The 26,502-nt window shown below is 47.3% G+C and overlaps 11 protein-coding genes across 11 annotated transcripts; 5 read left to right on the top strand and 6 right to left on the bottom strand.

The window, feature by feature from the left end:
• Positions 1 to 1,150: 1,150 nt before the first annotated feature.
• Positions 1,151 to 3,698, bottom strand: HETIRDRAFT_328680 (uncharacterized protein; the record flags this gene model as incomplete). Its single annotated transcript, XM_009553294.1, has 5 exons — positions 1,151 to 1,198; positions 2,110 to 2,154; positions 3,182 to 3,262; positions 3,391 to 3,449; positions 3,629 to 3,698. The coding sequence occupies 5 exons, from the start codon at positions 3,696 to 3,698 to the stop codon at positions 1,151 to 1,153; spliced, it is 303 nt and encodes a 100-aa protein (XP_009551589.1).
• An 85-nt stretch (positions 3,699 to 3,783) lies between these two features.
• HETIRDRAFT_411993 (uncharacterized protein) lies at positions 3,784 to 5,351 on the bottom strand (the record flags this gene model as incomplete). The annotated part of the gene is made up of 4 exons (XM_009553293.1): positions 3,784 to 4,143; positions 4,209 to 4,378; positions 4,436 to 4,928; positions 4,981 to 5,351. Coding segments are annotated over 4 exons (1,058 nt in total), but the record flags the coding sequence as incomplete, so codon positions are not given.
• A 41-nt stretch (positions 5,352 to 5,392) lies between these two features.
• HETIRDRAFT_328569 (uncharacterized protein) lies at positions 5,393 to 5,713 on the bottom strand (the record flags this gene model as incomplete). Its single annotated transcript, XM_009553292.1, has 2 exons — positions 5,393 to 5,546; positions 5,601 to 5,713. 2 exons carry the CDS (start codon positions 5,711 to 5,713, stop codon positions 5,393 to 5,395), a joined length of 267 nt encoding a protein of 88 aa, XP_009551587.1.
• Positions 5,714 to 5,923: 210 nt separating this feature from the next.
• On the top strand, positions 5,924 to 8,001 carry HETIRDRAFT_446561 (uncharacterized protein). Its single transcript, XM_009553291.1, has 11 exons — positions 5,924 to 6,100; positions 6,187 to 6,249; positions 6,343 to 6,514; positions 6,571 to 6,762; positions 6,846 to 7,042; positions 7,118 to 7,243; positions 7,303 to 7,356; positions 7,410 to 7,420; positions 7,484 to 7,504; positions 7,554 to 7,570; positions 7,632 to 8,001. Exons 1-10 carry the CDS (start codon positions 6,038 to 6,040, stop codon positions 7,567 to 7,569), a joined length of 915 nt encoding a protein of 304 aa, XP_009551586.1. The 5' UTR covers positions 5,924 to 6,037; the 3' UTR covers position 7,570; positions 7,632 to 8,001.
• A 1,033-nt stretch (positions 8,002 to 9,034) lies between these two features.
• HETIRDRAFT_152300 (AAA ATPase) lies at positions 9,035 to 10,752 on the top strand (the record flags this gene model as incomplete). The annotated part of the gene is made up of 3 exons (XM_009553290.1): positions 9,035 to 9,784; positions 9,846 to 10,267; positions 10,327 to 10,752. 3 exons carry the CDS (start codon positions 9,035 to 9,037, stop codon positions 10,610 to 10,612), a joined length of 1,458 nt encoding a protein of 485 aa, XP_009551585.1. The 3' UTR covers positions 10,613 to 10,752.
• Positions 10,753 to 11,094: 342 nt separating this feature from the next.
• Positions 11,095 to 12,274, bottom strand: HETIRDRAFT_430055 (uncharacterized protein; the record flags this gene model as incomplete). Its single annotated transcript, XM_009553289.1, has 5 exons — positions 11,095 to 11,135; positions 11,207 to 11,392; positions 11,622 to 12,006; positions 12,081 to 12,105; positions 12,174 to 12,274. The coding sequence occupies 5 exons, from the start codon at positions 12,272 to 12,274 to the stop codon at positions 11,095 to 11,097; spliced, it is 738 nt and encodes a 245-aa protein (XP_009551584.1).
• A 398-nt stretch (positions 12,275 to 12,672) lies between these two features.
• HETIRDRAFT_430054 (uncharacterized protein) lies at positions 12,673 to 14,743 on the bottom strand (the record flags this gene model as incomplete). The annotated part of the gene is made up of 4 exons (XM_009553288.1): positions 12,673 to 12,749; positions 12,796 to 12,958; positions 13,041 to 13,083; positions 13,260 to 14,743. The coding sequence occupies 4 exons, from the start codon at positions 14,741 to 14,743 to the stop codon at positions 12,673 to 12,675; spliced, it is 1,767 nt and encodes a 588-aa protein (XP_009551583.1).
• Positions 14,744 to 15,526: 783 nt separating this feature from the next.
• Positions 15,527 to 16,597, top strand: HETIRDRAFT_174760 (uncharacterized protein; the record flags this gene model as incomplete). The annotated part of the gene is made up of 6 exons (XM_009553287.1): positions 15,527 to 15,636; positions 15,679 to 15,683; positions 15,739 to 15,846; positions 15,894 to 16,175; positions 16,230 to 16,293; positions 16,351 to 16,597. 6 exons carry the CDS (start codon positions 15,527 to 15,529, stop codon positions 16,595 to 16,597), a joined length of 816 nt encoding a protein of 271 aa, XP_009551582.1.
• Positions 16,598 to 17,557: 960 nt separating this feature from the next.
• On the top strand, positions 17,558 to 17,821 carry HETIRDRAFT_52803 (uncharacterized protein; the record flags this gene model as incomplete). Its single annotated transcript, XM_009552859.1, has 1 exon — positions 17,558 to 17,821. A coding segment is annotated over one exon (264 nt), but the record flags the coding sequence as incomplete, so codon positions are not given.
• A 2,065-nt stretch (positions 17,822 to 19,886) lies between these two features.
• On the top strand, positions 19,887 to 21,052 carry HETIRDRAFT_422103 (uncharacterized protein; the record flags this gene model as incomplete). Its single annotated transcript, XM_009553286.1, has 4 exons — positions 19,887 to 20,379; positions 20,456 to 20,762; positions 20,833 to 20,925; positions 20,995 to 21,052. 4 exons carry the CDS (start codon positions 19,887 to 19,889, stop codon positions 21,050 to 21,052), a joined length of 951 nt encoding a protein of 316 aa, XP_009551581.1.
• Positions 21,053 to 24,933: 3,881 nt separating this feature from the next.
• Positions 24,934 to 25,648, bottom strand: HETIRDRAFT_430052 (uncharacterized protein; the record flags this gene model as incomplete). Its single annotated transcript, XM_009553285.1, has 3 exons — positions 24,934 to 25,088; positions 25,156 to 25,282; positions 25,367 to 25,648. 3 exons carry the CDS (start codon positions 25,646 to 25,648, stop codon positions 24,934 to 24,936), a joined length of 564 nt encoding a protein of 187 aa, XP_009551580.1.
• Between the last annotated feature and the right edge of the window lie 854 nt (positions 25,649 to 26,502).

The raw sequence follows: 26,502 nt of genomic DNA, 5'->3' as shown, positions 1-26,502 counted from the left end.
CATATTGTCTATCTGAAACATATTCACGTGATTCAAGGTACTTAAATACTACCGTTGCCTCTCAAACAATGCCCTCGACGATCCTAATTGCGACGAGCTTGCTCCACAGACATCATGGCAAAATCCCACACGATTAAGGACGAGCCTAGTTTGGTCCTTGTTGACAGGCCCCGCCTCCCTTCACGCTTCCGTGATTTCCCTCTCGAAATCATATCCCACATCCTCGACCTCGGCCAGCCCGAACATCCCATCCCTGACGAATTCGAGCACTACAACCAAGTTCGTATTCTCCAATACCGCGAAATGCGATACAAATACGCCCGTCTACGCCTCGTCTGCCGTACATGGGCCTACATGATCCCCCCCTTCCTATGTCGACATGTCGTCCTCTTCACCCTCCTGCGCGGCACTCTAGGCCTCATTGACATGCTCCAGGAACATGGAAAGCATGTGCAGGCGATCAGTGCAGACGCCTCCCTCTATGATTTGAGAACAGACGAGGATGTGGAGACATGGACAAAACGCGCTTGGAAGATCATGACACTGTGTCCCAAGGTCCGTGCACTGGAAATTCATGGCATAAGCTGTCTCCACTCCCCCACACCAATGACCGACCCTTGCCCTAATCTCAAAAGCACTGTGAAGTCGCTAATGTATCAATGGTATGAATCGAGCGACTTAGAGCTTTCAGACATGCGACTAGCTAGCGCGATCCGCCAAATAGGCACCGGATTGGAGGACCTGAACCTCCGCTACTGGCAATGCAGGCCTGTTGTGCTGGAGCATGGGGCTCCGGCTATCATTCCGAGGTTCAAGATCCCCGCGCTTCTGCCGAACCTCAAAAGCCTCACCCTATACAGAGGAAACCCTCCCGTCACGCATATCGAGACGTTGATCTCAGCTGCCTTGCCAGACGAGGAATCGAAGAACAGCACCCTGCGTAATCTTTTCCTGGACAGCTTGGACTGCGAACCGATAGACATTATCTCCCATATCCTCGCAATCAACAATGCCGGTCTGAACCTCACCACGCTCCACATTCGTCTGCGTAAAGAATACCGATATGCCGAGGCCGATGTCGACGTCGCAGTCCAAATCCTCTCTCACTGCCCCAACTTGGTTGATCTGTCCTATCTATCCCCCGCCCCGACTAGCATCTTCGAAAAGCTTCCCTCTTCCATCCGCCGCCTCGAACTTGCTCTCTACCCGAAGCGCAAGGATCGTCTCTCCTACTACGAAGACGCGGGCGCCGTGGAGGCCTTCAGCGACTACCTTCGTTCCGAAAATGGCCGCAAGCTTGAGCGCCTCTCCATTATCTGCTTTCACATCTACATCTGGATCGTCAAAGTGGACTGGAAGCAGATCAACTTGTGGCTGGACGTCAAGCGAAAAATCCAAAAGGCGGCGAAGGACGTCAGCGTGCCCTTCTTTGCGCGCAGGGAAGATTGCAGGGAATATAAGCCACCTACGGAGATAGGTCACGCGCACGAGTCTGCGATTCAGAGGAACCCTTGGATGATTGGAGAGGAGCATCCAATCGAGTCGTTAGATCCAGTGAAGGATCTGTTCGGAAATTATACCACCAAAAGCCGTTGGTAGATCTAGCGGGACTGCAGATCTCGCTGGGACCTTTGTTTTGGCCCGTAGTACAGTCTTTCCCGACTTGTATCTTATTTGTATATGAAATCGTTTGCGCTCACATAAGTCTGACTCCCAGAAGCTCCCTTGCCCTACATTTCATGTACTCTACGTTCTCTTCATTTGTTGTTGTGATGTCAGAACGGGCTTCTTTGAGATGACCATGTCTTACTCTTGTACAACCAGTCGCACCCAATTGCTCATCTCGCAGTTGGTATGTATGTCCTACGTCTTTAGCTTACAACTACAACAGATACCCCTTCCACGATAGATCCTTGTGACATTCGTTCTGAGACATATAGCTAGGTAAACGAAGTCCAAAGGTATTCAGTAAATGGGCTTACTTTACTACCTCAACGGTGCATCATGACCTAGTAGTCAATGTCGCAGAAGTGCAGACGACCCCACCGATCTACGTTCGTAAGTCATCGAGTTATTACAAATTCTCAAGTCACAGGCAAAAGGACACACTTGCTGCACGTGTGCGTCGATTTGGTCGTTGTCCTCCATACCGAGCTTATAACACAAAGAACGTCAATTCACTGCTAGTCCATTTAAAGGGTTTATTTTGCAATTATCCATAGTCGCCTGCAAAAACAAACACATACAGAGTCAGGTGTGTCGTCCTCTGCGCCCCGGAGGGTGACACCGTTGTACGTGAATCTCAAGGCATCTGGGATCATCGGACGTTCGTGTTGGGTCAGAAGCACTTCAGCGCATAATTTTGAGGATAGATATGCATGACGCACCACGTTCCATATGAAGCTGTTTCTGTGCACAGACACGCGCAAATCATCTACATGAGCTGGAAGCCAACGATGCAATTATATTTTCACTCACAGCAGCGGCATTTAATACTTTCTTTAACGAGCTTGTCTTTTTCAACTTGAATTTGATGGCTAACACCCACAAGCACAATCGGCATCGCGTTTAGTCGATTCAAAGAACACTCACGCCGATCGTTGAACATCACCTGAATTGTGATTCTCTCCATCTGACTGGGCTTCACATCGGCAGAGTCGCTCATCGTGAAGGATTGTGAGGTCGGGTGAAAGAAGCAAGACGCGTAGATGATGTCGGGACGCGTGGGCCGTCAGCAGAGGAGAAGATGTGTAACAGTATCCAGATCTAGATGGAAGTGTTTGCGCGCTGCAAATAAACGCGACCGCGTCGCGTCACAGATGCATCACACGTCGTCACGCCGAGCGAGGTTAGGAGAAAATAAGATACTTGGGAACCCAATAAGTGTACAGGATATAAGACAGAAGTGCAGAGTGCGAATAAGCATAAGGGAAACAATGACATCGAGAAAGCTCGGTACGGCCGGGCTTTATGAGTACATATGTGCTTTGCGTGAACAGCCTCCTCCCGTCTATGCTTATTGGAACAGGTAACCGTCAGTATAGCATTCGAAACCAAGATATATTAGGAAACTGCACCTGCTCTAGATGCGCATCAATGACGTCTCCATCCTCCATTCCTCTCTGCCACGTCAAAGCAGTCAGTCTGTAATATTCACGCTGTTGAGACGAACGAGACTTACCCCTGCTGGTGTGTCGACAGGATTGAGACGTTCACCCTCGAATACAAACTTGAATGTTCCTATACTATGCCATAAGCCACACTACTAGGCAAAGACACGAGAAAGCTGACTGACCTGGATCCTTCCCAAATCGATCCTACCCATGGACGAGCACAACCAACCAGTGTTGAGATCGGTAGAAATGGGTAGAAATGAGGATCGATACATACCTCTGCCACAGAAAAAATCTTCTTGAAATGCATATTGGCTTTCACCTTCACCGTTACAACTGTCGTGTGCGTGAATTGATGCGATGGATAGGCGACCGAGGTATTGATGCAGCGAATGATTCATGCGATTATTGTACGAAGTATTTCATGATACCCACAGACAAAAATCGGACGGGAGTGTTGCGCAAGTCAAGAACGTCAACTGTGAACATAAACAAGCATTCTGACCAGTACTGACGTTTGCCTTCATAATTGATGGTGAGATTCAGCTTCGGCTTGATATCCTCGCCGTCATCAGCTTGAGACATGGTTCAGTGATGGGTGGTGGTAAAGGGAAGGGATAGAAAGGGGCGCGTCGGTGCAAGGGTTTTAGAGCGAAATGTGACGGCAGCTGGTGTGACAAGCGTGTTATTTGCTCGGAACAAACACTGTACTAGTGAGGCGTTCTTATATACGTATCAAACCAACTATGCAAACTCATAGATTTACGAACCGTCTTGTCATGTGTAGATCTAGGGGAGCCACTGACCACGGCCAGTATATGACAGATGGCTGGCGCCCAATCAATCAAGTCATATAATTGCATCTATCGTTCTTCACGTCCAAGTGCTGCAACAACAACAGTCGCAACGCCAGAGGAAATGTGCATTCGTCAGCAAATAAAGATACGTATTGGAACGTGTGACAGGATAAGCATCACTCATCCACCAAAGAGTACAGATGTCAAAGTTACTGCGACTGCTCAGCGTACACCTAGGCAATGGACGGAAAAAAACGGTCAATCGAATCGAGTAAGGAGGAGAAATATTGAAACTGACCTTGATTGTCTTGTCAGCGCCACCTGTAATCAACCGCGTACCGGTCATGTCGAAAGTCGAACAGAACACGCCCGCCTCGGCTTCTAGCGAGCCTGGCTGTGGAATATCGTCCATGTTCTGGAACGCTGTCCCGGTATTATAGTCCCAGAGTGTGAGAGTTCCATTATCCGCTACAAACCGCCGTCCTCATCATTAGAATCCACAGATGCGAACAAAATTGAGCACACCTCCGGAGAAGAACACGCCTTCCGCATTGACAGAGAGTGTGTTGATAATAGCATTATGCCCACTGAAGTTGAACGTGAAAGTGCCCTCCGGACACTTCCACTTCTTGATATTGTTGCCACCCGCTGAGCCGGACGCGAAAGAGTACTCCGTAGGATGGATCGCGAGCGCGCGTACGGATTTTTTATGGTGCGTGAGGGTAGTCAGGGTCTTTCCGGCCGCGAGATCCCACAAGCGGACTGTTGAGTCCATACTGCCTGTGATGACTTGCGGATCTGATTCCTGGCACTTCACATCCGCGACTGTTGATGTATGTCCCGCCAAGACATGAATCTGCGCCTTGGTCCGCATGTCCCATACACGCGCTGATGCATCTCGGCCAGCGGTGACGAGAACGTCAAGAGTGGGATGTAGACTAAGAGAGTAAACGCCTGAAAGGTGACCATGGTAGTGCCGGATGACCTTGTTCGCCTCCAAGTCCCAGCATTTGACCATCTGTTCTTTCGTTAGACGACAGGGAAGTGCAACAGAGAATATTGACACATACCTTATCCTCTCCACACGAGAATAGGTATGGGTGTCGTGAGGAGACTGCAAGCCCTCGCACAGTCGAGATGTGACCCGTCAGCGACAACTTCAACTCTCCGGACGCCAAGTCCCATATCTTGATCACTCGGTCGCCTGCACCCGTCGCAAACCACTGGTTTCCTGGTTCAACAGCAACACTGCGCACCCAACCAAGGTGTCCAGAAATGACGCGCACAAGCTTCCACGGTGGGTGATATGTTGGCTTGATCGTTCGCGTCGTTTTGTGCAGTGTAAGGGCTTGTGAAAGTTTGGAAGAGTTGGAGAAAGTGGAGGTCGTTTGGATGGGAGTGTTGTCGATGGCAGCGATCATGCGGCTTGCATCAGACATCGCTATGAGTATCATGAAGTGTTAGGGTGACCTCTCTGTATGTCTAAACAAACGACGTACGCCCTGCTGTTATCATTTTCCGCTGGTCTTTCGGTCGCGCGGGTCCTACTGGCGCTTGCTGTTCGAGAAGCGCTGAAGGAAGCTGCTTGTAGTGTTTATATTCATCATTTATTTTGACCGCTAATCGCAGCCGTGCGCTGCATCAACTGGTCAATGAAGCAATACAGTATCCACTGTCATTTCTGACGTACCTTTTCTCCTCTTCCCTGATACCCGCATCTGGACATGACGCAAAGACGCTGTAGGTTCGTTTGGCGTTCGCCTTGACCAACGGGTCAAGCAGCGGGAGACCGGTAACAGACATAATCGAAATTTGGGGCTGTCAACACGGAAGCGTCTTATAGATTTTGTCCGAAGCAAGTGGGTGAGCAATATCGGATACTGACTCGAGAATCAGGTCTTCAGGCGAGCGGGATGGGATGGACGGCGAGGAGAGTGTTTGTTCGTGTTTGCCGAGCTACTCTTGAAAGCCGCCCGTCACGAGCAAACTCAGTACTCTGCTTCTCACCACCAAGGCGGAAAGGCGCCCCTGCCACTGCGTCGTTATTGACAGTAAAAGCTGGCAAATAATAGGGTTCTGCCTGTACTCTACTCATACGTAGTTAGTTAGTCCAAGTAGAGAGCTGCCATGACCGACGCGCTAGAGCTCAGAAAACTCGTGAAATCACTGCAGCACTCTTCGACCGACCAGGTGCGTTCTATAAACCTTCCCTATGGCGTACCCTTTCATTTCGAATTTACTGATGTTTATATTTTAATCCTTTCTTTCATCTTCAGGAGATCGTCGATCTGCTCAATGTCCTGAGGAAAGAGGCCAAAATCACGGAGGCTTTGCTGCGGGTAAGGCTTTCGTTCTGTGCTTGTGGCGTGGCGGCTGTGCGACGTGCATGTAATCTGGGACGATGTGCTAACAACGCTCGTCGATTTCGACAGGAAAGTAAGGCAGGTTTGGCTGTGGGAAAGCTACGCCAGCATGCATCGAAGGAGGTGTCCGATCTCGCGAAGGAGGTGGTGCGCAAGTGGAAGCAAGAGGTCGAGAAGGAAAAGCAGGCTGCCGGTGGCTCCAAAGCCAATGCTAATGGGAAATCTTCTGCCTCAGCACCTGGTGAGTCTTTTTTCAAAATCACTGTATCCATGCATTCAAGGTCGTTCGGTGTACAGTGCCTAGTCGAAAGTCATCAGTGGCATCGGTCACGCCCACTACGCCCACCACGCCTTCTGGGAATAGTCTCGCAAATGGGTCTACTCGGTCATCTAGATCAGACGGCGTCAACACAAACGTTACAGGAGACAAGACGCGCGATAAATGCATCGAGCTCGTCTATGATGCGCTCGCTTCCGATTCTGGTGCCCGTGAGTCAGCCATGCAATAGATCAACCTCTCAAAGGATTCCAACTTTTTGGCGACTTTTCCTGACCAACACGTTCTATTCCAGCGTCTGATTTAATTCTCAGCCGAGCAAAAGCCGTTGAGAGCGCTGTTCTCACAGAATACAAAGGCACAACCGCCGCGTACAAGACCAAAATCCGCCAAATTTTCGTCAACCTCAAAGACAAGAATAACCCAGGTCTGCGAGAAAGTGTCATCAGCGGAGATCTCTCTGCGCAGAAGTTCGCGAAGATGACAAGTCAGGTGCGATCACAAACTCTCTTCATTTTTCCTTTTATCTTAGCTATCTGACGCACACGACTCCTCGATGTTATCTAGGAAATGGCGTCAGAAGAACGTAGAGCAGCGGATCAGAAAATCAAGGATGACAATCTGTTCCATTCCCTGGGTGCGGAAGAGCAACAGGCTGAGACCGACGCGTTTCAGTGCTCACGCTGCAAGCAGGTATATCATAATTTTATTCTCGTTTTGATACTATCGATGACACATATCGAACTTCACAGAGAAAGTGTCGCTATCGTCAAGCGCAGACGAGGAGCGCTGATGAGCCTATGACAGTACGTTACCTCTTTTTCTGATCCCCAATTGTATACTCATCGTGGACTTCTAGACATTTGTGACGTATGTGAACAATATGACATGTGTTCCGGTATCTTGACTGATTGTGACGCTATGAAACTACAGATGCACAAACTGTAACAATAGGTGAACCCTATGATTTACTCGTATGCATATCACTGACGGTCGCTTGCAGATGGAAGTTCTCGTAGAGTGCGCCGCCCTGCTCCCTCAAACTATGGTAAAGCTCATTCATATTGACCGTTGTATCTAGCAACCCTACGTCTCTCCGTCTCGGCTTCAAAGCCATTGTAACCTTGACTCCCTTGCCTCCTACCCTCTTCTCTCAGTCTCTGGGCGAACCGCCCACGGCCGTGCTAGTTTGCTTTACTGTATTTATGCATTTTTCTCTCGAGCTACCAAAGATCCTGCTTCCAACCTTCTTGGTTCTTTCTTTTGTACTGTGTACTGCTTTGTTTGAGTACATACGCATCATCCTCTCCGCGATTGCCTTTGACTACATAAAACAAGTATCATCTTGCTCCGTAAGTATTATACCACCGTTATTGTGTTCCATTCGTTCTACAGCTACACCAAGTTCACTTTCCGTGACTGACGAGAATCTGACGAGACATTCTCGATCGAATCAGAACACGAGCGGAAAGCTGACTTTCAGCACTGAGCACATCCTTTTGAGAAGACATCGCAGTTGCGAGAAATCTGATCTCTGAACAAAGTGCATAAGGCTGAGCATCTCGACACGAGGCACACAGCAAAATCAATACATATATCCTTATCCCTCCTGGGGAAGGGCATACGAGAAGGTCGTATTCCCTGCACTGCATATCAGCTTGGAGATACACATCAAGACATTACATTCCTTTCGCTATTTATCATGCTGCGGTTACTGTGCTGTTGGAAGACGAGATCCGTTCCGTTTCCTTCTCTATTCTAGAGTGACTGAGGTCAATATAGTAGCAAGAATACTGGTAGATTGGCGCTCTCTCAAAGATCCTTGGGTAGTCCGATCCTCAAAGATAGGCATAAACCCTAGGAGAGAAATATGTGTAAGAAGTCAATCTTCCCCATGAGGCGGTGCGCGTTCTCAAAACGATGTCTTGGGGGGCCGGGGAGATCCTTTCTGCGCATAAGTAGCGCGCGCTCGACGGATGTTCAAAAGATATTCAGATGGATGTGGATGCATATCAGAAGACACGAGTATATCAAGATGATGATTTCGTCATTCCAGATGCGTCTCCCTAATGTCTCTCCTAGTCTACCACGAACCCGAACCACAAAGCCTCGAGGGGGGGCAAGACCTAGTGCACCTGAATAGTAAGCACTTCGGAGTATACGGACGCTGGAGACATGGTGATCCAGCCGTATTGATCGTTCGTCATAAGTAGCTCCATCGTGATCATGCCGCCCAGTGCGGTCTCTTTCGTGAGTACCGACAGGAACTAGAGAATGCACAGCAAGCGCGCTACAAGCCTTCGTGAGAATGTCATATCGTTGTCAATTCAGCGCCTAATGCAATATAGATCCTAGGACAACTCACCACTGCTTCCGAAGGCATGCATGCTGGCATCGTTTCCAGTATAAAAGCTCACGGCCAGAGCTCCCCTATCCTCATCCGCATCAAACGCGCACTTGAACGCGACCACCACATCGAACACCATGCCCGAATTCAGGGAAACGCTCACGTCCGGCTTCTCCGCGCCCATCCCAAATACTGCTCTCACCCTCCTCAAGGGCCTCTACGCTACACATCCCACCTCACAGCACGTCCCTGTCCTCGACAACGACAAGCATGCCTTTCCGCTGTCCGCTTACCTCTCCTCTCTCGATATCGCACCTAAGATTCATGCCCACGACGCTACCTCCAGGAGCCTTACGGGTGACAGCTACGCCCTCTACTCCCATGACGTCAAGGACCACAGCGTCTTCTCGGAGGTGATCGCCGGGCGCTCAACGTTTGTGGTCAACGGGGTCGAATACACGGCCTACAAGGCTACCTGGCTGTATAACTGGGAAGACTGCTACTTTTACGACCTCGTGTTCGACGCAACCGATGCGACACCAGGGGAGAAACTCGCGGGCCTGGTGTATAAATACGGATTCACGCTGAGGAAACAGATATGGGTGTATCAGGGCGGGAGCTGGAGCGCGGACGAGGAGCTGTACCAGGGGGTTCAGGGGGCGAGCTGGGAGGATATCGTGCTCGACGAGGCATTTGTACAGGGCATACGGCGCGACACGAAGGTCTTTTTCGAGAGCCGCGAGATCTACGAAGAGCTGGGCATGACGTGGAAACGGGGAATCCTACTGCTCGGACCGCCGGGGAACGGCAAGACCGAGTCGATCAAGGCGCTATTGAAAGAGTCGAACTACCCCGCGCTGTACGTCAAGTCCTTCACAACGCAAGCCGTGAGTAGTGCTGCCTCCCTCTATGCATCACATGAATAGAGCAAAACCTTAACATCAACAGGGCCCTGAAGAGGGCGTCCGCAGCATCTTCCGCCACGCGCGCAAGCATGCGCCCTGCATTCTCGTGATCGAGGACCTCGACGCGATGGTGACCAAGAAAGTGCGTAGCTTCTTCCTGAACGAGCTCGACGGCCTCGCCGCCAACGTCGGTATCCTCACGCTCGCGACGACGAATCACCCGGAACGGATCGACGATGCGATTGTCAACAGGCCCTCGCGTTTCGACGTCAAGTACACGTTCGCGCTCCCCGACGAGATGCTCCGCGCCGCGTTCGCGAAAAAATGGTTGAATAAAATTGCGGCAGGGGCCAAGGGCACAAGCAGGGTGATGAGGGGTGTCCAGTTCGAGTCATCTAACGAGGAGATCGCGCACAAAGTCGCGGCGCAGACGGCAGGCTTCAGCTTTGCGTTCATGAAAGAACTGTGAGTGTCGCTCATTCCCCACTGTTCCCACAGAAGCTAATCAGCTACGATCGTCCTAGATTCGTCTCGTTCCTCCTCTCTGTCGCGCACCGCCGTTCAACCCAGTCGTCGCTATCGGAGACGCCAGACAATTCGCTATTCAAGCAGATCGATTTCCTGTCCGCGCAGATGGTCAAGAAGGTTGAGGACAAAGCGAAAGAACAGAAGAAGGCCGAAGATGCAGGGGAAAGAGACGGAAAGAAAGACGGCGAAGTTGAACAAGACGAAGACGCTGAACAAGAAGAGGGCTACTGCCGTCCATTGCCGAGGGAGAACACTCGGGAGCACGACGGAACGCGATTCTAGATGGAGTTCTTTGCAACGACGTCCACGACTTGTTTACCACTTCATGATGGTAACAAGAGCGCTAGGGCCGTATGGACAACTATAGATGTCAAAATGGTCACGGTATGATCAGTCAATAAGATAGTATGGATCTCAAAGTTTTGCAACATACCTATATGCAGACGAGACTACTCTCACTGTGAAGCTCCAAAGCTCCAAAGCAACTCACAAACTGATTTCTACCATCCACAGGGTCGCGCAGTCCTCTGTGATAATCCCATTCCTTGTTTAAAATATATGCTGCATATGCGGCCGTCTGGCCTCTCATCGCCTTGTTCAAAATCTGGTCCGAGATCTGTGGAAGCGCAAATGAAAGGCAGAAGTTTGTGTTGAGTCCTCGAGTAAAGAAAGACGTCCTCGGTTGTGTCCGATCATATCCCTTTATGAAGGCATGGCACGGATGGCACGAGCCAGGCTTGTTGATGCCAATATAAGCATTAGGATCAATGTCGGTCCGAGTGGCGAGATACGCGACCAACACGGCCTCGCAATGAACATCCACATCTCTCATGGCGGACAAAATGGTGCTGTGGCCTTCCAGGATGGTTGATAGACATGGCCTTCCCTCGCCCATCTCGAACATGTTCAGCCACGGTTGGACGGTTAACTTCCGCCTCTGCGCGCGCATGGAAGACTCTCCGTCCTCTTTGGGCGTGGATCGATCTTCTATACCCCCGTGTTGGCTCCAAAGCTCCAGCAAGCCCTCGTCGTGCATATTTACACTGAAGGGAAGTCGCATGCCTGGAACGCATACGATACGGAAAGGCTGTTGAAACAACGTTTGAAATTTTGAAGATCGGGCAAGGTCGGGGGGGGGGGGGGGGGGGGTATTCATATGGATATACAACGAGAAAACCTTGTCTAGATAGCGGGGGGTGTCCAAGAAAGGAGGGTCTTAGAGCACACAATCCACGGTCGAATTTGCGTGAGAATCCGACACGACGAGAAGGAGTGACGAGACAGGACACACGATATTTCTCGCATTGCAGCAGCAGCGAGTCCACCCCCTCGTCGTCGATATAAGGCCGCCTCTTTGAGACGAGGTCGGTCAACGTGACACTGATATTCCGCAAAACCTCATCTGGAGGTGTTTCAACCGTCATTGACACCTTGAGATCGGAGAAGGCATCCCCGACCGAGAAAAGATCTTCGCGCTCCTCTTCATCAAAAGAACGAGCTTGTGCATTGCTGGCCGCTGTGGAACTGGAGTGGGCGATGAAAACATCCACATATTTCATGAAAGGAGCTCGAAATTTTGGCCAGCAAAAGCTGTAGATGGTGATGGCGAGGTTGGACACCAAGAAATCGATCTGCGGCGGCGTAGATGTATTATCATTGGCAGCGATCGAAGACCGCTAAAGATTCGACGAAACAATCAGAAGGTGTCTCTCGAGGGCGTCGGGCTATATTGCCATTGGTTGCAACGTACACAGTGACCTCCCTGGCCACCGACTCTAAGGCAAGAGCGAGAGCAACGCCTGGCTTTGCCAAACTGATAAAAAGCAGCGTGTCGATAGTTTACTTGATTTCGTTCTCGATATCGACGAGGTGAGGTATAAGAGTGCCCATGGAGCAGGGCAGCAAAGGCGGAAGAGCGGCTATGAGGGTTTCTGGACTGGCCATGCTTCAAATGGCCGTAATGATATCGAGTACTGGTGAGTGTGGAGGCGAAATCTTTTGAAACCACTGAGCAGAGTCCGAAATGGCTTCACCGTCAGACCTATCGTGAAAAATGCGCGTAATTTTAATTTAATCTGAATCACCTGCCACTCACGACGCACATGCATCGCGTGATGAGGCTCCTGAATGACACCCCAAATTCATTCATTTTTATTTTATTTTATATTTTATTATTAAATCAACGCATTCATATCCCGCGCGGCGCATGTAAGGCCAGTGGCGGCTAGAGTAAAAGCGGATGTGTGCCTCGTATGTACGTAGTTCGTAAAGGGTTCATTGAAGACCCGGACTATCAACCCAACTATGGCGGGCAATGTGAGATGAAAGGGAGAACAGGGAAATCACAAGGATTCTGTGGTAAGGAGGTCCTCTGCGTTGAGCGGGACGTCTTCGAAAGTGAAAATTCTTTCATTTCCACCTGCAACACTATAGAGAAAATCCGTGAACACTCCAACGCAACCTACCCTTCCCCATATCTGGGCTCTTGACCGTCAGTAGGAAGCTTAAATTGACTGGTAGCAGTTCGAGTTCGGCAGACATACCGCGCACTAAACAAGACAACCCAACCGAATTCCGTCTAGAGAAGCTAGGCATGGCGTGCATTTGATGTGCCGCATAGGAAGTAGTCTACATGCGGATGCCGAGCAACTTGATAACCATGCTGATTGAGTGCCAATTCTGACACCTAATAGTATGTGGCTTCACTTACCTTTTCCGAACCTGATGTGAGATCTGTCCCACCACCCGACTGACTGGGAATAACATGACGATGATGAACTATGCCCGTACGTGTACATACATACATGCTGACAGAGATGCTACAAATCACGGGTTCCACGTCGCCGAACGCCAAAACTCCATTCTATCTTTCGAGCACCATACATTCAAATTCATCCCTTCCCTCCAGCACTCCATCACGTCGGCGTACCGCGCGGGCATGATCTTCTGGAGGATATGCAGGTCGAACTGCACGAGCTCGAGCCCCGCGCGCGGGACGTCGGAATTCGGAGGCACCGCCCAGCGCGACCGGATCATGCCTGCAAGGCTGCCACAGAACGCCGAGCTCCCGACCGCCCGGAGCCATCGTGTCAATCTCTCTCGACCTGGAGGGAGCACTTCGCGCGGCGGCTGCAGCTGCCGCGCGAAGGTGATCAGGTCCGGGGTGTTGCTCCCTTGCGCGGGAAAGGGGCTGTTTGCGTGCATCGAGAGAGGCAGCACGGCTTTGGTGGAGCGGTATGTGCCCATGAGACCGAAGGTTTGTTGCGGGGGCAGAAAGGAGATGTGCCGGAGGCGCGGGTTCGGACCGAAGACGAGCTGGCCTTCGGCATCGAACTTGAGCGTGAGGGCGTCCAGCACGCGTGAGTCGATCATCTCATCTTGAAAGCTGAGATATTCCAGGCTGGGGAGCAACTCGAGGAGGGCGACGAGTTCGTCGGGATCGAGGTGCACGTCTTCCAAGCCGAGCATGCGGATCGGCGCGCCTTTGCTGCGAGCCACAAATGTGCGGATGCTTGCGCCGATCACGGCGTGGGGATAGTCGAACTCGAAATCAGTGCGGTCGATGTGGAGAGCCTGTAGGCGTGGGGCGACGAGGGTGTGCATTACGGACACAATGCCCTTGATGTGACTGCACGTGATTGACAGCTCGGTGAGCACCGGGATCACGATGCATGACGTCGATGGGAGGACTGGGCCAACCGTGCGATTGGAAAACCCGACGTGGAGGCTGTCCAGACATGCGCACGCGCCGAGACTCTCGCAGAGCCTTCCGATCATGGCCGTCGGGAGCTCCACGGTCTCGTAGATCAGGTGCAGTGTCGTCAGGTTCGCCCAGGGCAACACCCAGTTGTAGATTTGGTTTTGCGCGAGGTCGACGCTGCGCAGGCGTGGAGCGGAGGCAAGGGACGTCATCAGCGTCGGGGTTGTGGCAATCGAGGTGTCGCTCCAGCCGTCGTACGCGAACTCCTCGAGGAGCGGCATCGAGTGGGGCACGAACGCGGGGAACCAGTGGACCTGGTTCGCGCTCGTCTCGAACCGCGCCGCCCTCCAGCGGTGGATCTCCTTCTGCAGCAGCGCGACGTACTGGGGGAGCTCGACGGGCGCGTCGTTCTCAATTCGCAGCACAAACGAGAGGGGCAGGCATTTGGACAGCGAGAGCCATACTGGGACTCGTGCGAACAAGCCGTCGCATTGTTCGCGGGTTTCGGGGATGTCTGGGAAGAAGAGGGTGGACCATAGGTGTGGAGTGGACAACGCCACCGCACGCCAGTAGCGACATATTTGAGTGAGCAGGTGAGGCGCGTCGCTAGGGCCACTGGGCATCTTTGCATCACGGTCCTCCCAGCGCTCGGTATCGAGACACTCTAGAAAGATCTCGGCGAGGACTTCGGGGGGGATTCGTTTTGGTTGCATGGACAGATAGCACAATGAGCCCTAGTGGCAATCACACGATCAGCGTTTCGACACTCGGGAAATCTTGAACGAGAAGTGACCTGAGTCTAAGGGCATAGTTATTATTGAACCGCTGCATCAGTTTCAATCTTCGATGATGAATCGACAGACCACATACGCAGGGAGATAGATGGCTCTGAGACGTGACGATAGAGCGGCGGGGGGCACGATGGCTGAGTGGATATGCCGTCTACCCTGGGGTTGCTTCGGCAATTGCCGGTCATCAATGATTATGGCCGTGGGTTCAATCCCAGTGAGAATCCCGTCGAGAGGAAACTATCGAGAGCTAGAAAACAAGTCCAATCTATCGAAATGTAGGTGAAAATATGAAGACACACAATTGTTGAAAAACAGAATTTACTTTGACTTGGTGCATTTGATTTGTAAGGGAGCCACTTGTGTTGCCTATGCCTTTCAATCTATGCTCGATAGGCATACATATGCATAGATACTCCTCTTTCTATTAGCTTGCTTTGATCTATATCTCTGAAGGACAAAGTTTCTCTCAGCTAGATATGTCTGGAAACCTTGGCCCCAACAATGCTAGTACCCTACTCTACTATCCATGCTTCAAATGCTCTCAGCTGGATCCTACTCAAAAACAGGCTGTATCCTGCCAGACACTCCGCAGACACACCGGGCTTTCTCCTGCAGAACTCGGGGCACTCTCTCCAGACAAGATCTCCAGGCACCTCACAGCACACACTGTTGCACAGGGCAGTGCTGGGCAAAAGCGCCCTTTTGATGCCGATCTATGAGTATTGGAACCAATGGCCGAGAGTGGTCAGCTCAAATGACCAAGGAGTACTGAGAGAACAGTGGAACGAGGGATCAATCTTAATCCAACAGCTGCAGTATGTCACATTCTCACTCTCTCCAGCAGATTGAAGAAATCTTTCAATAGTTCAAGTTGAATCCCATATTCAATGTAGATGTGTATGATGACTTCTGCACAGGTAGTGATATTCTCAAGGCTATTCAGGATGGTCAAATCACTGCAGATGACTCTATTCTACTTTTTTCTATTGATGGAGCACAGCTCTACAAAAATAAGGCTTCAGATTGTTGGATCTATATCTGGGTCATCTTAAATCACTCTCCTGATGTCTAGTACAAAAAGCGCTATATTCTTCCTGGTGGTTTATTCCTGGACTGAAAGGGCCTAAAAACTTGGACTCATTTATCTTTCCTGGTTTCTATCACTTGGCTGCACTCCAAAAAGAAGGGCTCCTTGCATGGGATGCTGCTCGTAATGATACAGTCACAGACTATCCTTTCCTTGCCTTTGGAACAGCGGATATGGTTGGAATGGCTGATATGTCTGGTACAGTTGGCCATCAAGGTAGATATGGATGCTGTCTTGCTTGTATACAACAGGGCCGTCATAAACCAGGTACTGGATAGTACTTTCCTGTATACCTAAAGCCTCTCAATTACACAGTTCAAGGCTGTGATCACCCAGATCAAAGCTACTGTCAATCTAAAGGAACCTCAGAAGAGTTAGCTCAAAGGTGAGACTTTGTTCTGATTTTTTAATCAAGTAAATCTAAAACTCAAAATTATTTTAGATACTCTGAATACTTGTTAAAAGTTCAGCAGTCTAGAAATCAGACTCAATATGAATCAAATCGTCTTGATACTGGGATATGTAAACCAACTCTCTTTAGTGGTCTTCAGTCTCAACATACCTTGGGTATGCCTGCATGCTTTCCTTCAGATCTGATGCACCTTGTCTCTCTCAATCTTACCAACCTTCTTATTTTACTCTGGCATGGAAAATTCAAATGCGACAAGAATGACTCAAAAACTAGCTAGGACTAGGCAACTTTGCAAGGCAATGTTTGGCAGGAGCATAGAAAGATAGTTGCTGACACAACTCTATATCTTCCTGGTTCATTTGACCAACCTCCTCGCAATCCAGCTTTGAAAATTTCAAGTGGCTATAAGGCATGGGAGTTTCTATTATATGTGTTTGCTCTTGGCCCTGTAGTTTTTCTAAACTTTTTTTCTGAAAAATATTGGAGACATTTTTGCAAAGTGGTTTTTGGAATTCGATTGCTCCATCAGCATAAATTAACATCTAATCAAATACATCAGGCTCATTAGGTAAGATATAGATTGAATTTGAGGATTCTCACCTAATTCTTTTTGAATTTAGGCTCTAATCACATTCTGTGAAGAATTTGAAGATATTTACTATCAACGCAAGGTTGAACGTATAGACTTTGTCTGACAAAGTATTTATGCATTGTCACATGGTGCTACAGAGGTCATACGTGTTGGACCTGGGCCTTATCGTACTCAATGGCCTTTAGAACGAACAATTGGGGATCTTGGTCAATAAGTCAAGCAACCTTCAAATCCTTATGCAAATCTATCACAGCATGGAATATGACAGGCACAAGTGAATGCACTTAAAGCTATGGTGCCAGATCTTGATCTAGATAAATCTGCAAAACTCCCACAAGGCTCAATAGATCTTGGAAATGGTTATGTTCTCCTTCAAGCTATAGACACTACTTACCATTCTATCAGTGATGATGAAGTAAAGGCTACAAGAAATTATCTTCACAGTGCTGGTTTTACTAGGCAGATTAATTCTATCATAAGATGGGCTAGAATTCGCTTGCCAAATGGTTAAATTGCTCGGTCGCAGTGGAAGGAAAGCTTAAAGCCATTGGATAAGGTGCGGATGTCAAGAAATGTCAAAGTATGTTGCATTTATTCAGATTCCATTTATATAATGCTAATTGAGTTTTTTGATTTCTCTCTTTCAAGATTAGCCTTAATCAGAATAAAATAGAATTTGGAGAAGTCCTATACTATTTTCAATTAGAGGTCAATAATGAAACAAAATCTGTGGCAATGGCATCAATATACTCGGCTCCTGATCACTTCCTTCGAGAGGCATCATACAACACAATTCTATCTTGCACCTATCTTGGCAATACATCCTTACGCATTGTTGACATCAAAAGCATTGAATCAGTCATTGCAATAATCCCACACCATGTTAGGAGAGCTTTAGAAACAGGGTAAATAATGGTGCAAGGGCCAGCAATACTCACAAAGATAGCTGATGAATGGAATTGGGAGAATAGGGTTTTTGCTGCAGAAAAGCCTGGCCTAGAGATAGCTTTTATGGGTGGAACAGAAGAGTCAATGGAGGCTGAAGAGTAGAATCATCATATGTAGAATAGTCTTGCTTTGCTAAGTCACAGAATACAAGTTGCCAATACAAAGCGATACAAGTGACGAGGACCAACACAAACTACATCTTTCTTCATCATGGAACACTTGAATTCCTTCATATTTCCCCCTCAGTCAAGCTCAGAACTTCCAAATCATGGTTTTGGTGTTACCACTGTGTCTCCGTTATTAGATAGAAGACCATCAAGGTTGTTTCAAGATAATGACAACTTTTCTGTTCTGCCTGCAAGGACCAGTTCACCAAGCACAACAATGGGATTTCTTGCTCAATCAGCAAATGCATCTCGTAGCACTTCAGTAGGATCATTCCGGACTTCTGCTTTTGTATGTCTTTCTCGATCCCAAGAAGTTTTGATGATGACCATGTTTTTCCTACATGCAATTAGAATGCACGTTCTGATTCATCCATCTCCCACTCTCATGCATCAGCTTCTTCAACACCTTCAAGTTTGTAACACTTCCAAAACCACTCAGATCTATGTATGTATCTGTACTGTTCTTGAGCTGACAGAATTGCTGATTTTGCCACTCTCAGTCCACAAAGAAAATATGCAGCTGAGAGAGGAGAATGCTGCTCTTCGAGCTGAGAATAAAACTCTTCAGTGCGTGCTTTTACATATCTCTTCCTTGAGGCTTTTGCAATAGGATAAGAGCTGTGATGCCCATGACAGCTATGAAATCTGCGTAGGAGCAATGGATTAGGATAGCATATGTAGAGTGGGATGGTTTATGGGTGGTATACTATACTGACATGTTGTGCAGGTATGTTTTCAAAGAAATGGCTTATGACATAGCACAGAAATTCCATCAGCATGCCTACCCATCTCATCCTATCCTCAATTCATCTGGTCCTAGCGGTGTCGTCACCCTTATGAGCCTACCAAGAGGCAATCCTTATACAGCAAAAAAGGAAGACCACCCAGATATTTGCTTTTGGTACAAGCCGGCTTGGGACAAGTTCTTGAGGGATCAAAAGTATCTGAAAAGTATTGCAAAGGCAGAAACAGAAGCTATCAATGTTGGAGATGGCTCACAGTCTTCTCATGCAAAGGGTCCTACATAGCAAGGTCAAGCAAGGGCAGTCGGCAGTGAGAACATGATGTGTGGATTCATGGAGAACAGTCATGGTGAGACTCCAGATGGTCATGTTGTGGGTGATATGAGAGAGTTCATGCAACGATGGTGGACTGATCGAGCAGTCGAGGGTAAGACAATTCCCAAAACCTGGACTATAGCATCTCTACCCCTCACATGGTGCTTTCGAAACGACATGGAAACTGAATTTTTCGAGTTCTCTCTTTGTGCAAGTAGCTGGAAGGTGGACAAGATGGCAATATTGTATTATCCTTCGTTTCAACAAGGGCAGAAGAGGAAGGACACCATGAGGACAAAGAGGAGTCTAGTCAAAGATAAAGATGTGGGCCAATTAGTTGATTTACTAGGTTTAATCACCTCTCTACTCACAGATGATTCATCCGAGGCCAAAAAGCCCAAGCTATACACTTTTGACACTCCAGATGACAGCGTTAGGGAGATAAGCCAACCATCAGCAGCATCAGCAAGCAATGCTGCCGCTTCAATCAAGACACAGGCTCCTTCACCGAGGCCCTCGGTTCAAGCGAGAGCTATCGTTCAGGTTTGTTCTTATCAGTCCTTACAAGCTTGATTCATAGTGCTCAGCTTACAAGCAACCACGGTGAGGCAAATAGATAACAAATCCACTGTACATCCAAAGAGCTTTAGTATTCTCAATATTGAGCCGGTTTTTCATAGAAATGGCCTCTGGGATAATGAATTCCAAAGCAATATCAACACAAATAGCGCCACATCAACACCTTTACTCCCTGGTCAAACTCCCACACCAATTGTGAGCGCACATGTGGCCAATGGTGTGATGATCCCCACAACTACATTGACAACCACACTAACACCTCCAACTGACATAACAACCGTAGCTGTGTCAGTGTTCACCATCGCGCCACCAACATCATCACTCGCTGCCGCATCAACACTAGCAACTACACCAACTTCTGCGCCTGCACCTACGCCTACATCTGTATCCACACCCACATCCATGTCCATGCCAGCAATCATTTTAGTGCCCATGATTGCACCGGCACCGACACCCATGTCTGCGCCAGCCGCAACAGTCACGGCAATGCCCCCAACCCTGCAAATGTCTGCAACTATGCAGGCATCAACAATGGTACCGATGCCTCCAAGTGAATCATCGCCAGCAACCACATCAGTGCCTAGCACAATCACGCCGACCCTCACAAGCATGCCAATGCTGATGACTCTTGCTAGTGTGTCCCCCATACCTGCCGGTGCTCCAAACAGCAGCACTCAGGATCAGAATGCGAGCAATCATGGCACTCAGAGGAAGAGTACAGAAAAGGCATTAGTTGTGGGAGCTACAAACACTCCAGAATAAGCAGATTCTCAATTGTATTCCACCTCGAGCCACACCCTTCTGCCCCATGCCCACCGTGTCCATCTCCCACTGCAACACCGTGCAGAATGCCCGCCAGGCCTGCCCTTTCCCCTTCTTACCTACAGCACTTGCTACTATCTGTGTATTCTGCCGCGGGCCGAGCGGGACCTCCTTGACAATTGCGCCATATATCTGCGGCGCCACAACGGGCGCAGGGTACTTGGTGCTCGAGAGCGACAGTGAGGCCGCACGGATCAGGATGAGCAGATCTGTCTTAGATGCCTGCTCCCCCATGTTGCCATTGCCCTCCCCCCGCTCTTCCTGGATGCGCACGGTGTGTGCTCTGGGCTCTGCTCCTGCCATCATGTATACTGATTATTCTCTTCTTAGGAACAACTGTGCTTAGGACTGGCAGCAGCAGCATCTGGCTAGTACACCTGATGGTACCTAGGCAGCATTTGAGAAGCATTGGAAGGGCTTGTCGCCAGAATGCAGATTGGTAAGTACATGGGCCCTTTGTATTCATATTGAGCACTCAACAAGAAAGTTGACATGACCCTTTCCATAGGCATACAAGCATTCATAAACACACTGTGAGCATCAATGTTAGTAATCGGGCCCCTTGAACGGCACATATGGTGAGTGGCCTGTTGGTTCCACACTGCTAATTGTATAAGACTCTTGATGAATACTTTGTACATTATCAGCTTCTCCTTCCTAGTTGTACTCGCACCGCAGGCGGCCAGCGCATTGTTCCATATGCTGCCCTCATGTTTCTTGCGCATTCAAGGTTCCGCGCGCCAGCTTCACTTTTCTCATACACTATTCCCCCTTCCATTATTTAGCACTGTCACTTTGTGGATCCTATGGCACAGGTGGGCCGGATTGGTTTGTTGTTGTCTCATATTTTTGTATTGATTTCGATAGATTAAGCATTTACATACATACCATTAGTTTTCCTGTTGCTAGATATGAATAGATACCTCTTGCCAGCCATAGCTTGTGCTCAAAACTGGTGATGAATGGCTAGATAAGACTTAATGTATATAGATCTACATATAAAATGAGGGAGGGGGCCATAGATGTCACTCAATATCTAGATAGTTGATCAAAGTACCGAATCAATGCTCATAGATCCAGCTATATGTGGATACATGTGGATCGAGGATTGGTCCAAATTTTTGATGAGCATCTATGTGGAATATCAAAGCACTATCATACATCTCGATAGATTTTCCTCAACGGGATTCTCACTGGGGTTCAATTCCCACACAAACCATCACAAAGTTTTAGTGAGTATTATTGATGAGTAAAGTCCCACAGTACCTACCTAATCTGGCATTGGGTCTGCATAAATGCATTTTTTTGTAGGACAATAGCATTATCTTGTATATTTTTAATAAAAATTATCCTATATGCTATATACCTAGCTATTGAAGCTGAATCAATTGTTAGTTGTCCATGATCCAATTGTGCTTGTCAAAAAAAAGTGGTGTACTGAACTTACCTTGTTATCAAGATAAGATGGCCCTTAGCATTTATCTCAGAACATGTTGAGTAAAGGCTTCCAATACCTGTTAATGTATACAAGGGGATATGGTAGACATAGCTCCTTGTCTTTGGACATATATCAGGAAAAGTGCAAATTTGCTTTTGTAACTTATCTGACTTGACAAGTGGGAAAAGACAAAATAAGACATATAAGATAATAAGGGAGGTATCACAAACAGCTGTTTGGGATGAGGAAATCCTAGGCCACAAACAACAATACAAATAAGAAAGATAATACAGCTAATAAGAGTGAAGGGTTTGGGGCTGATCAGACTAGTGTTTTTGAATTAGAGAAGACTGGTGAATAGCAGTTCTTAGATTGGATAGAAGTGGATAGCCTAAGGCTTTCCCATTGTGCCATAGCAATTATAAATATATATAGACAAGAGCACAGACCAAGTAGCAATGGAACAAGAATACAAGATATAGATGGAAGAAGGGTCTTACATATCCTTGTATAGATTGTGATAAAAGTACAGTAAGTAGTTTGTAATACTACCCCCCCCCCCTCTAGGCTATCAGTGCCAGAGATGGTAAGTAAAAATTCAAGAAAAACATAAGCAATGCATTAGAATCAAACACAGATCATAAAAAAAGAATAATATTTAGGGCACCATTCTCATTGCCTACTGCTAAGCCATGACACAATAGCCCTTGAGTATGGACATCATGGTACACTGCCTTGAAAGAACCATGTGGGGACTACATAGTAGAACTAAGTCCCTCTTCTCATTGTGGCAGTGGTTGCCAGCCTAATAGATTCATCTGGAAAAACACCCCCTTGTATTAGCTCCGGATCATATCCAATAGTGTCTAAAAGTATCTAAAAGTGTTAATAGTATCTAAAAGTGTCTAATTTCCTAATTGGGAGCAACACATCATGAGCATTGGATTGGTTTCTAATTTCATGATATTAGCACTAATTCTATACTAAGAAGTCTTTAATTATTAGTAGGAAATAGTAAGTACTACTGCTCTATCAGTGAGAAGGTAAAGATGTGGCACATTCTATACTATTTCAGCATATTACTCTCCTTCACATATGCCTATACCATTATCTTGTAGCTCTTTTGCTGACTTTCCAGCTGCCTTTACAAGGGATATAGAAAGAGAGAAATGTGCATTGGTGCCCCCAGCCACTTTGTTGGCAGCTTGGCAGCTGCCACAAGAGGCTATGAAGACCTAGGTACCTTGTCCTTGCACACAAGATTATTAAAGTTGTCATTATTAGCCAATGCCTGCTACTGGTCATTATAGGACACAATATGTGGGTTGGACTTAGGGATATGCTATATGCAGCCTTATAGACCTTGTCTATTAGTATAGTGGCTAATACTGTCTTGTGCAGCACACAATCATCATCACTATTGATATTACAATTTTTAGCACTATTTATATTGTTTATTGCCTTGTTATGCAGAAGATGATCAAACTTGGTGTTTTCCTCTAGCTATTAGGCTGTGGAAAAGACAGTCATATTGGTATGTGGTGCCAGAATGATATATTTGCCTGCCATATAGGAAATATATGCATTAAGCATATTAAGATCACCTCCAATAATCTTGTGCTTATTTATATATAGGCATGTCATACATATACTCTTGTCCCCACCCTCTACCTCACTAGTGGCTATTTGGAAAACCCCTCTCTCTTATTGGATCTTGATTATTCATAATCATGTTTTTGATCAAATTTGCAAATTCAGGTAGCATTGTCTATACTAGTAGAGTCCCATTGAATATTACACTCAATCATAGTTTTACACATTCTCAGTCCAGATTGTATAAGTGCCACAATTTATTTTTATCTTATATAAAGTGTATTATTGATTTTCCATTGGTTTATTATCTTCTTAGCTGGTGTTTAAACTAAATCCTGAAAGACCTGACTTTTTAGGTATTTATTGACCTATTTATTTATAAGATAGAGGAAAGATAAATGTTAAATAAAATCAGAGATGTTGAGGTTGCCTATATTATGTCTACTTATTTAGATTACCGAGTTCATATCTTAGACCTTGTGGCTTAGTGGCTTAGAGCATCTGTCCCGGGTGCTTGCATACATAAGGTTGTTGGTTCAACTCTGGCAGAAGGCAAGTTTGTTATAAGGTATATTCTGTGTTTAGGTATTTGACTAGTGCTCTAATAGACATGACTCTATAAAAAGGCTATAAAAACTGTGATGCTTGATTTATTATGATTTTTCCGAAATTTCAAGTTATAATCAATCCTAATAATTCCTAATATCGGAAAATTATGTCTAATTAGAACAGGTTTAGAGGGGGGGTAAGCTAAAAATGTCTAATCCTAATCATTCTTAATTATGCATAAATAAAACTAATTAGAGCTTAATACAAAGGGGTGGTTTTCCAGATATTAGTGGATAGCAACTCGCATTGTTCATCGTGGTAGTCTCCTTCTTCATTTGTCATCCTTATGAGCAGGCAGGCTTTGTCCGTGATTTTCCCTCTTTTGTTAGCTGTTCCATCCACATTAAATACGGGGATGGGTTTGTTATTTTTTGCACTGGTATTTTCTTGTCCAGACAAAATTGTTTGTCAATGAGAAGTCCTTCCATTCCTGAATCAATCAATACCCTTGCTTTGGTGGTTCCCCCTTTGTGTTTCAATTGTACATTTATTCGCATGGACGATTTTTGATTGGATTTAGTAAATCATACAATTGTTTTTACAAGGGGTTCTGGGGCAGGTCTACTGTACACCAGGGTCATAGGCCTATTTAAAAATCTGATTCTTTTCATTTGCTTCCTTTGCTCAATTCCTGAAGGAGTGCTTCTTGCTCATCCCATCTCAGCTTTCCTATGAACCTCTGGACTTCTTCTCGGCTAACCTCAGGCTCCTCCTGACGTACAGTCTCATCCAGTCCAGGTGTGTAGGCTTGCTGTGCTGCAAGTCTGGCTCAGAACAGATTAGTCGTCGCCATGCCTCCACCCTGGATCATAGCGCTTCTCTCATTACTGCTTTGAGCTCTTGCCGAGAACACTCGGCCATAGCCTCCTCCTCCTGTTGCCATCCTTCCACCGGCCTAAGCCAGGCGGTTCCCCATCTTTCCACTACTTTGTTGAACATGTCCAGCTGACCCTTCATATATCCTAGATGAACCCCTAGTAGGGCATTGGTTCACCATATGTCCTTTCTGACGACAGTAAAAATACCCACCTTCCATTCGCAACTTGTTTCGTTCTTTATCAGTCAAAGCCGTACAGACTGAGTCGATGGCCATTGGGATGATGGAGTTATTCATAGAGGAAGGGGTGTTCGATGAATTGTAGTGGAAGGGGTTGTTCTGTCAAATCATAGTGGAGGGTACGGAGCTTTTTATGCTTTGCAACTCTCTCCATTGGTTATCAAATCTGCGGGTATATTTTACCCAATTGTCCATGGTGGTCAGCATTTCTGGTAGCTGATAGATTTGTTTGAGAATTTCCGGGTGTATAGCTTGGCAGAAATAGTTGACAGTGGATTCCAGATCAAATCTGCTTTCTCCAGCCATCATGAGGTAGTCCATGATGAAGTCATCTGCTAAGTGTTTTCCCATTCTTATGGTAAACAACTTCTGCCTTGCCTTCTGTTTGAGGCTTTCGTCTTTGAATGCTGCGGCTAGTTCTGTTAGAAATGCCTTGAACGTTCCCCATGTTGCTTTGGTCTCCATTGCTTTGTATTCTTAGAGTTCTCTGTTGAAATAGTATTTTTGGGTGAACAGCAATGCCGTTCCTTCCCTCATGTATGACAAGACCAGCAGCGTCTTGTTCATGTCTGTGTTGTATTTGGTTGGATTGGCCAAGATGTACATATGGCATCCATAAATCCATTCTCAGTATTTTGACCTCGTTCCATCAAAGTCCTTTGTGTTATGATCACGTTCTGTCGGGCCTTAACGGCGGTCTATTCCGACACGATCATCACAAATATCAAGCGGCCTCACAAGGTGAGGCGTACAAACAAGGTACAGATAGTAACCTTGGTCATCCACTCCCAACGGATCACCTTATCGTTGGTCGAGTATCACGGGCCTATTGCGTAGCGGGCATGGAACGCCGCCTTACAAACTACTCACACATCGGGCATTGAGCTCCTAGTCTTTCCTGGCCAGAAGGAGACTAACGGAGAAACACAAGAGTAGTTGTTATTGAGAGAGAACGACTTAGAGTATACCTACGGATACATATATGGTATTCTCACGCCCTACTTCCTAAAGATAAAAGGCCCATAGAGTAGGCTGAGGTTCTTCAGTCTATTCTCCTTCGTTCGTTGTGGTCTTCCTACCACAGCACCCTCATCCACTGTAGTCTTCCTACTACGGTCTTCATTGCTATATCGCAATACACTTCTGGCTCCTGTGCTACACGTACAGTCGAGACCACCGTTCCACACATCCTCCACGAGTGACCTAGGGAAGAACCTCCTACTCTTGGGGTTACCGACGAGCAGTCGTAACACTAGAATAGACTCTTCTGCCCCTACCTTGCTCGCACTAGCTTGCTGCCACACTCTCTCTCATAACCT

This window comes from Heterobasidion irregulare (genome assembly GCF_000320585.1).
Source record: "Heterobasidion irregulare TC 32-1 unplaced genomic scaffold scaffold_11, whole genome shotgun sequence".
NCBI lineage: Eukaryota > Fungi > Basidiomycota > Agaricomycetes > Russulales > Bondarzewiaceae > Heterobasidion > Heterobasidion irregulare.
The sequence above is the reverse complement of the archived record's forward strand: the minus strand, read 5'-3'. Positions and strand labels throughout refer to the sequence as shown.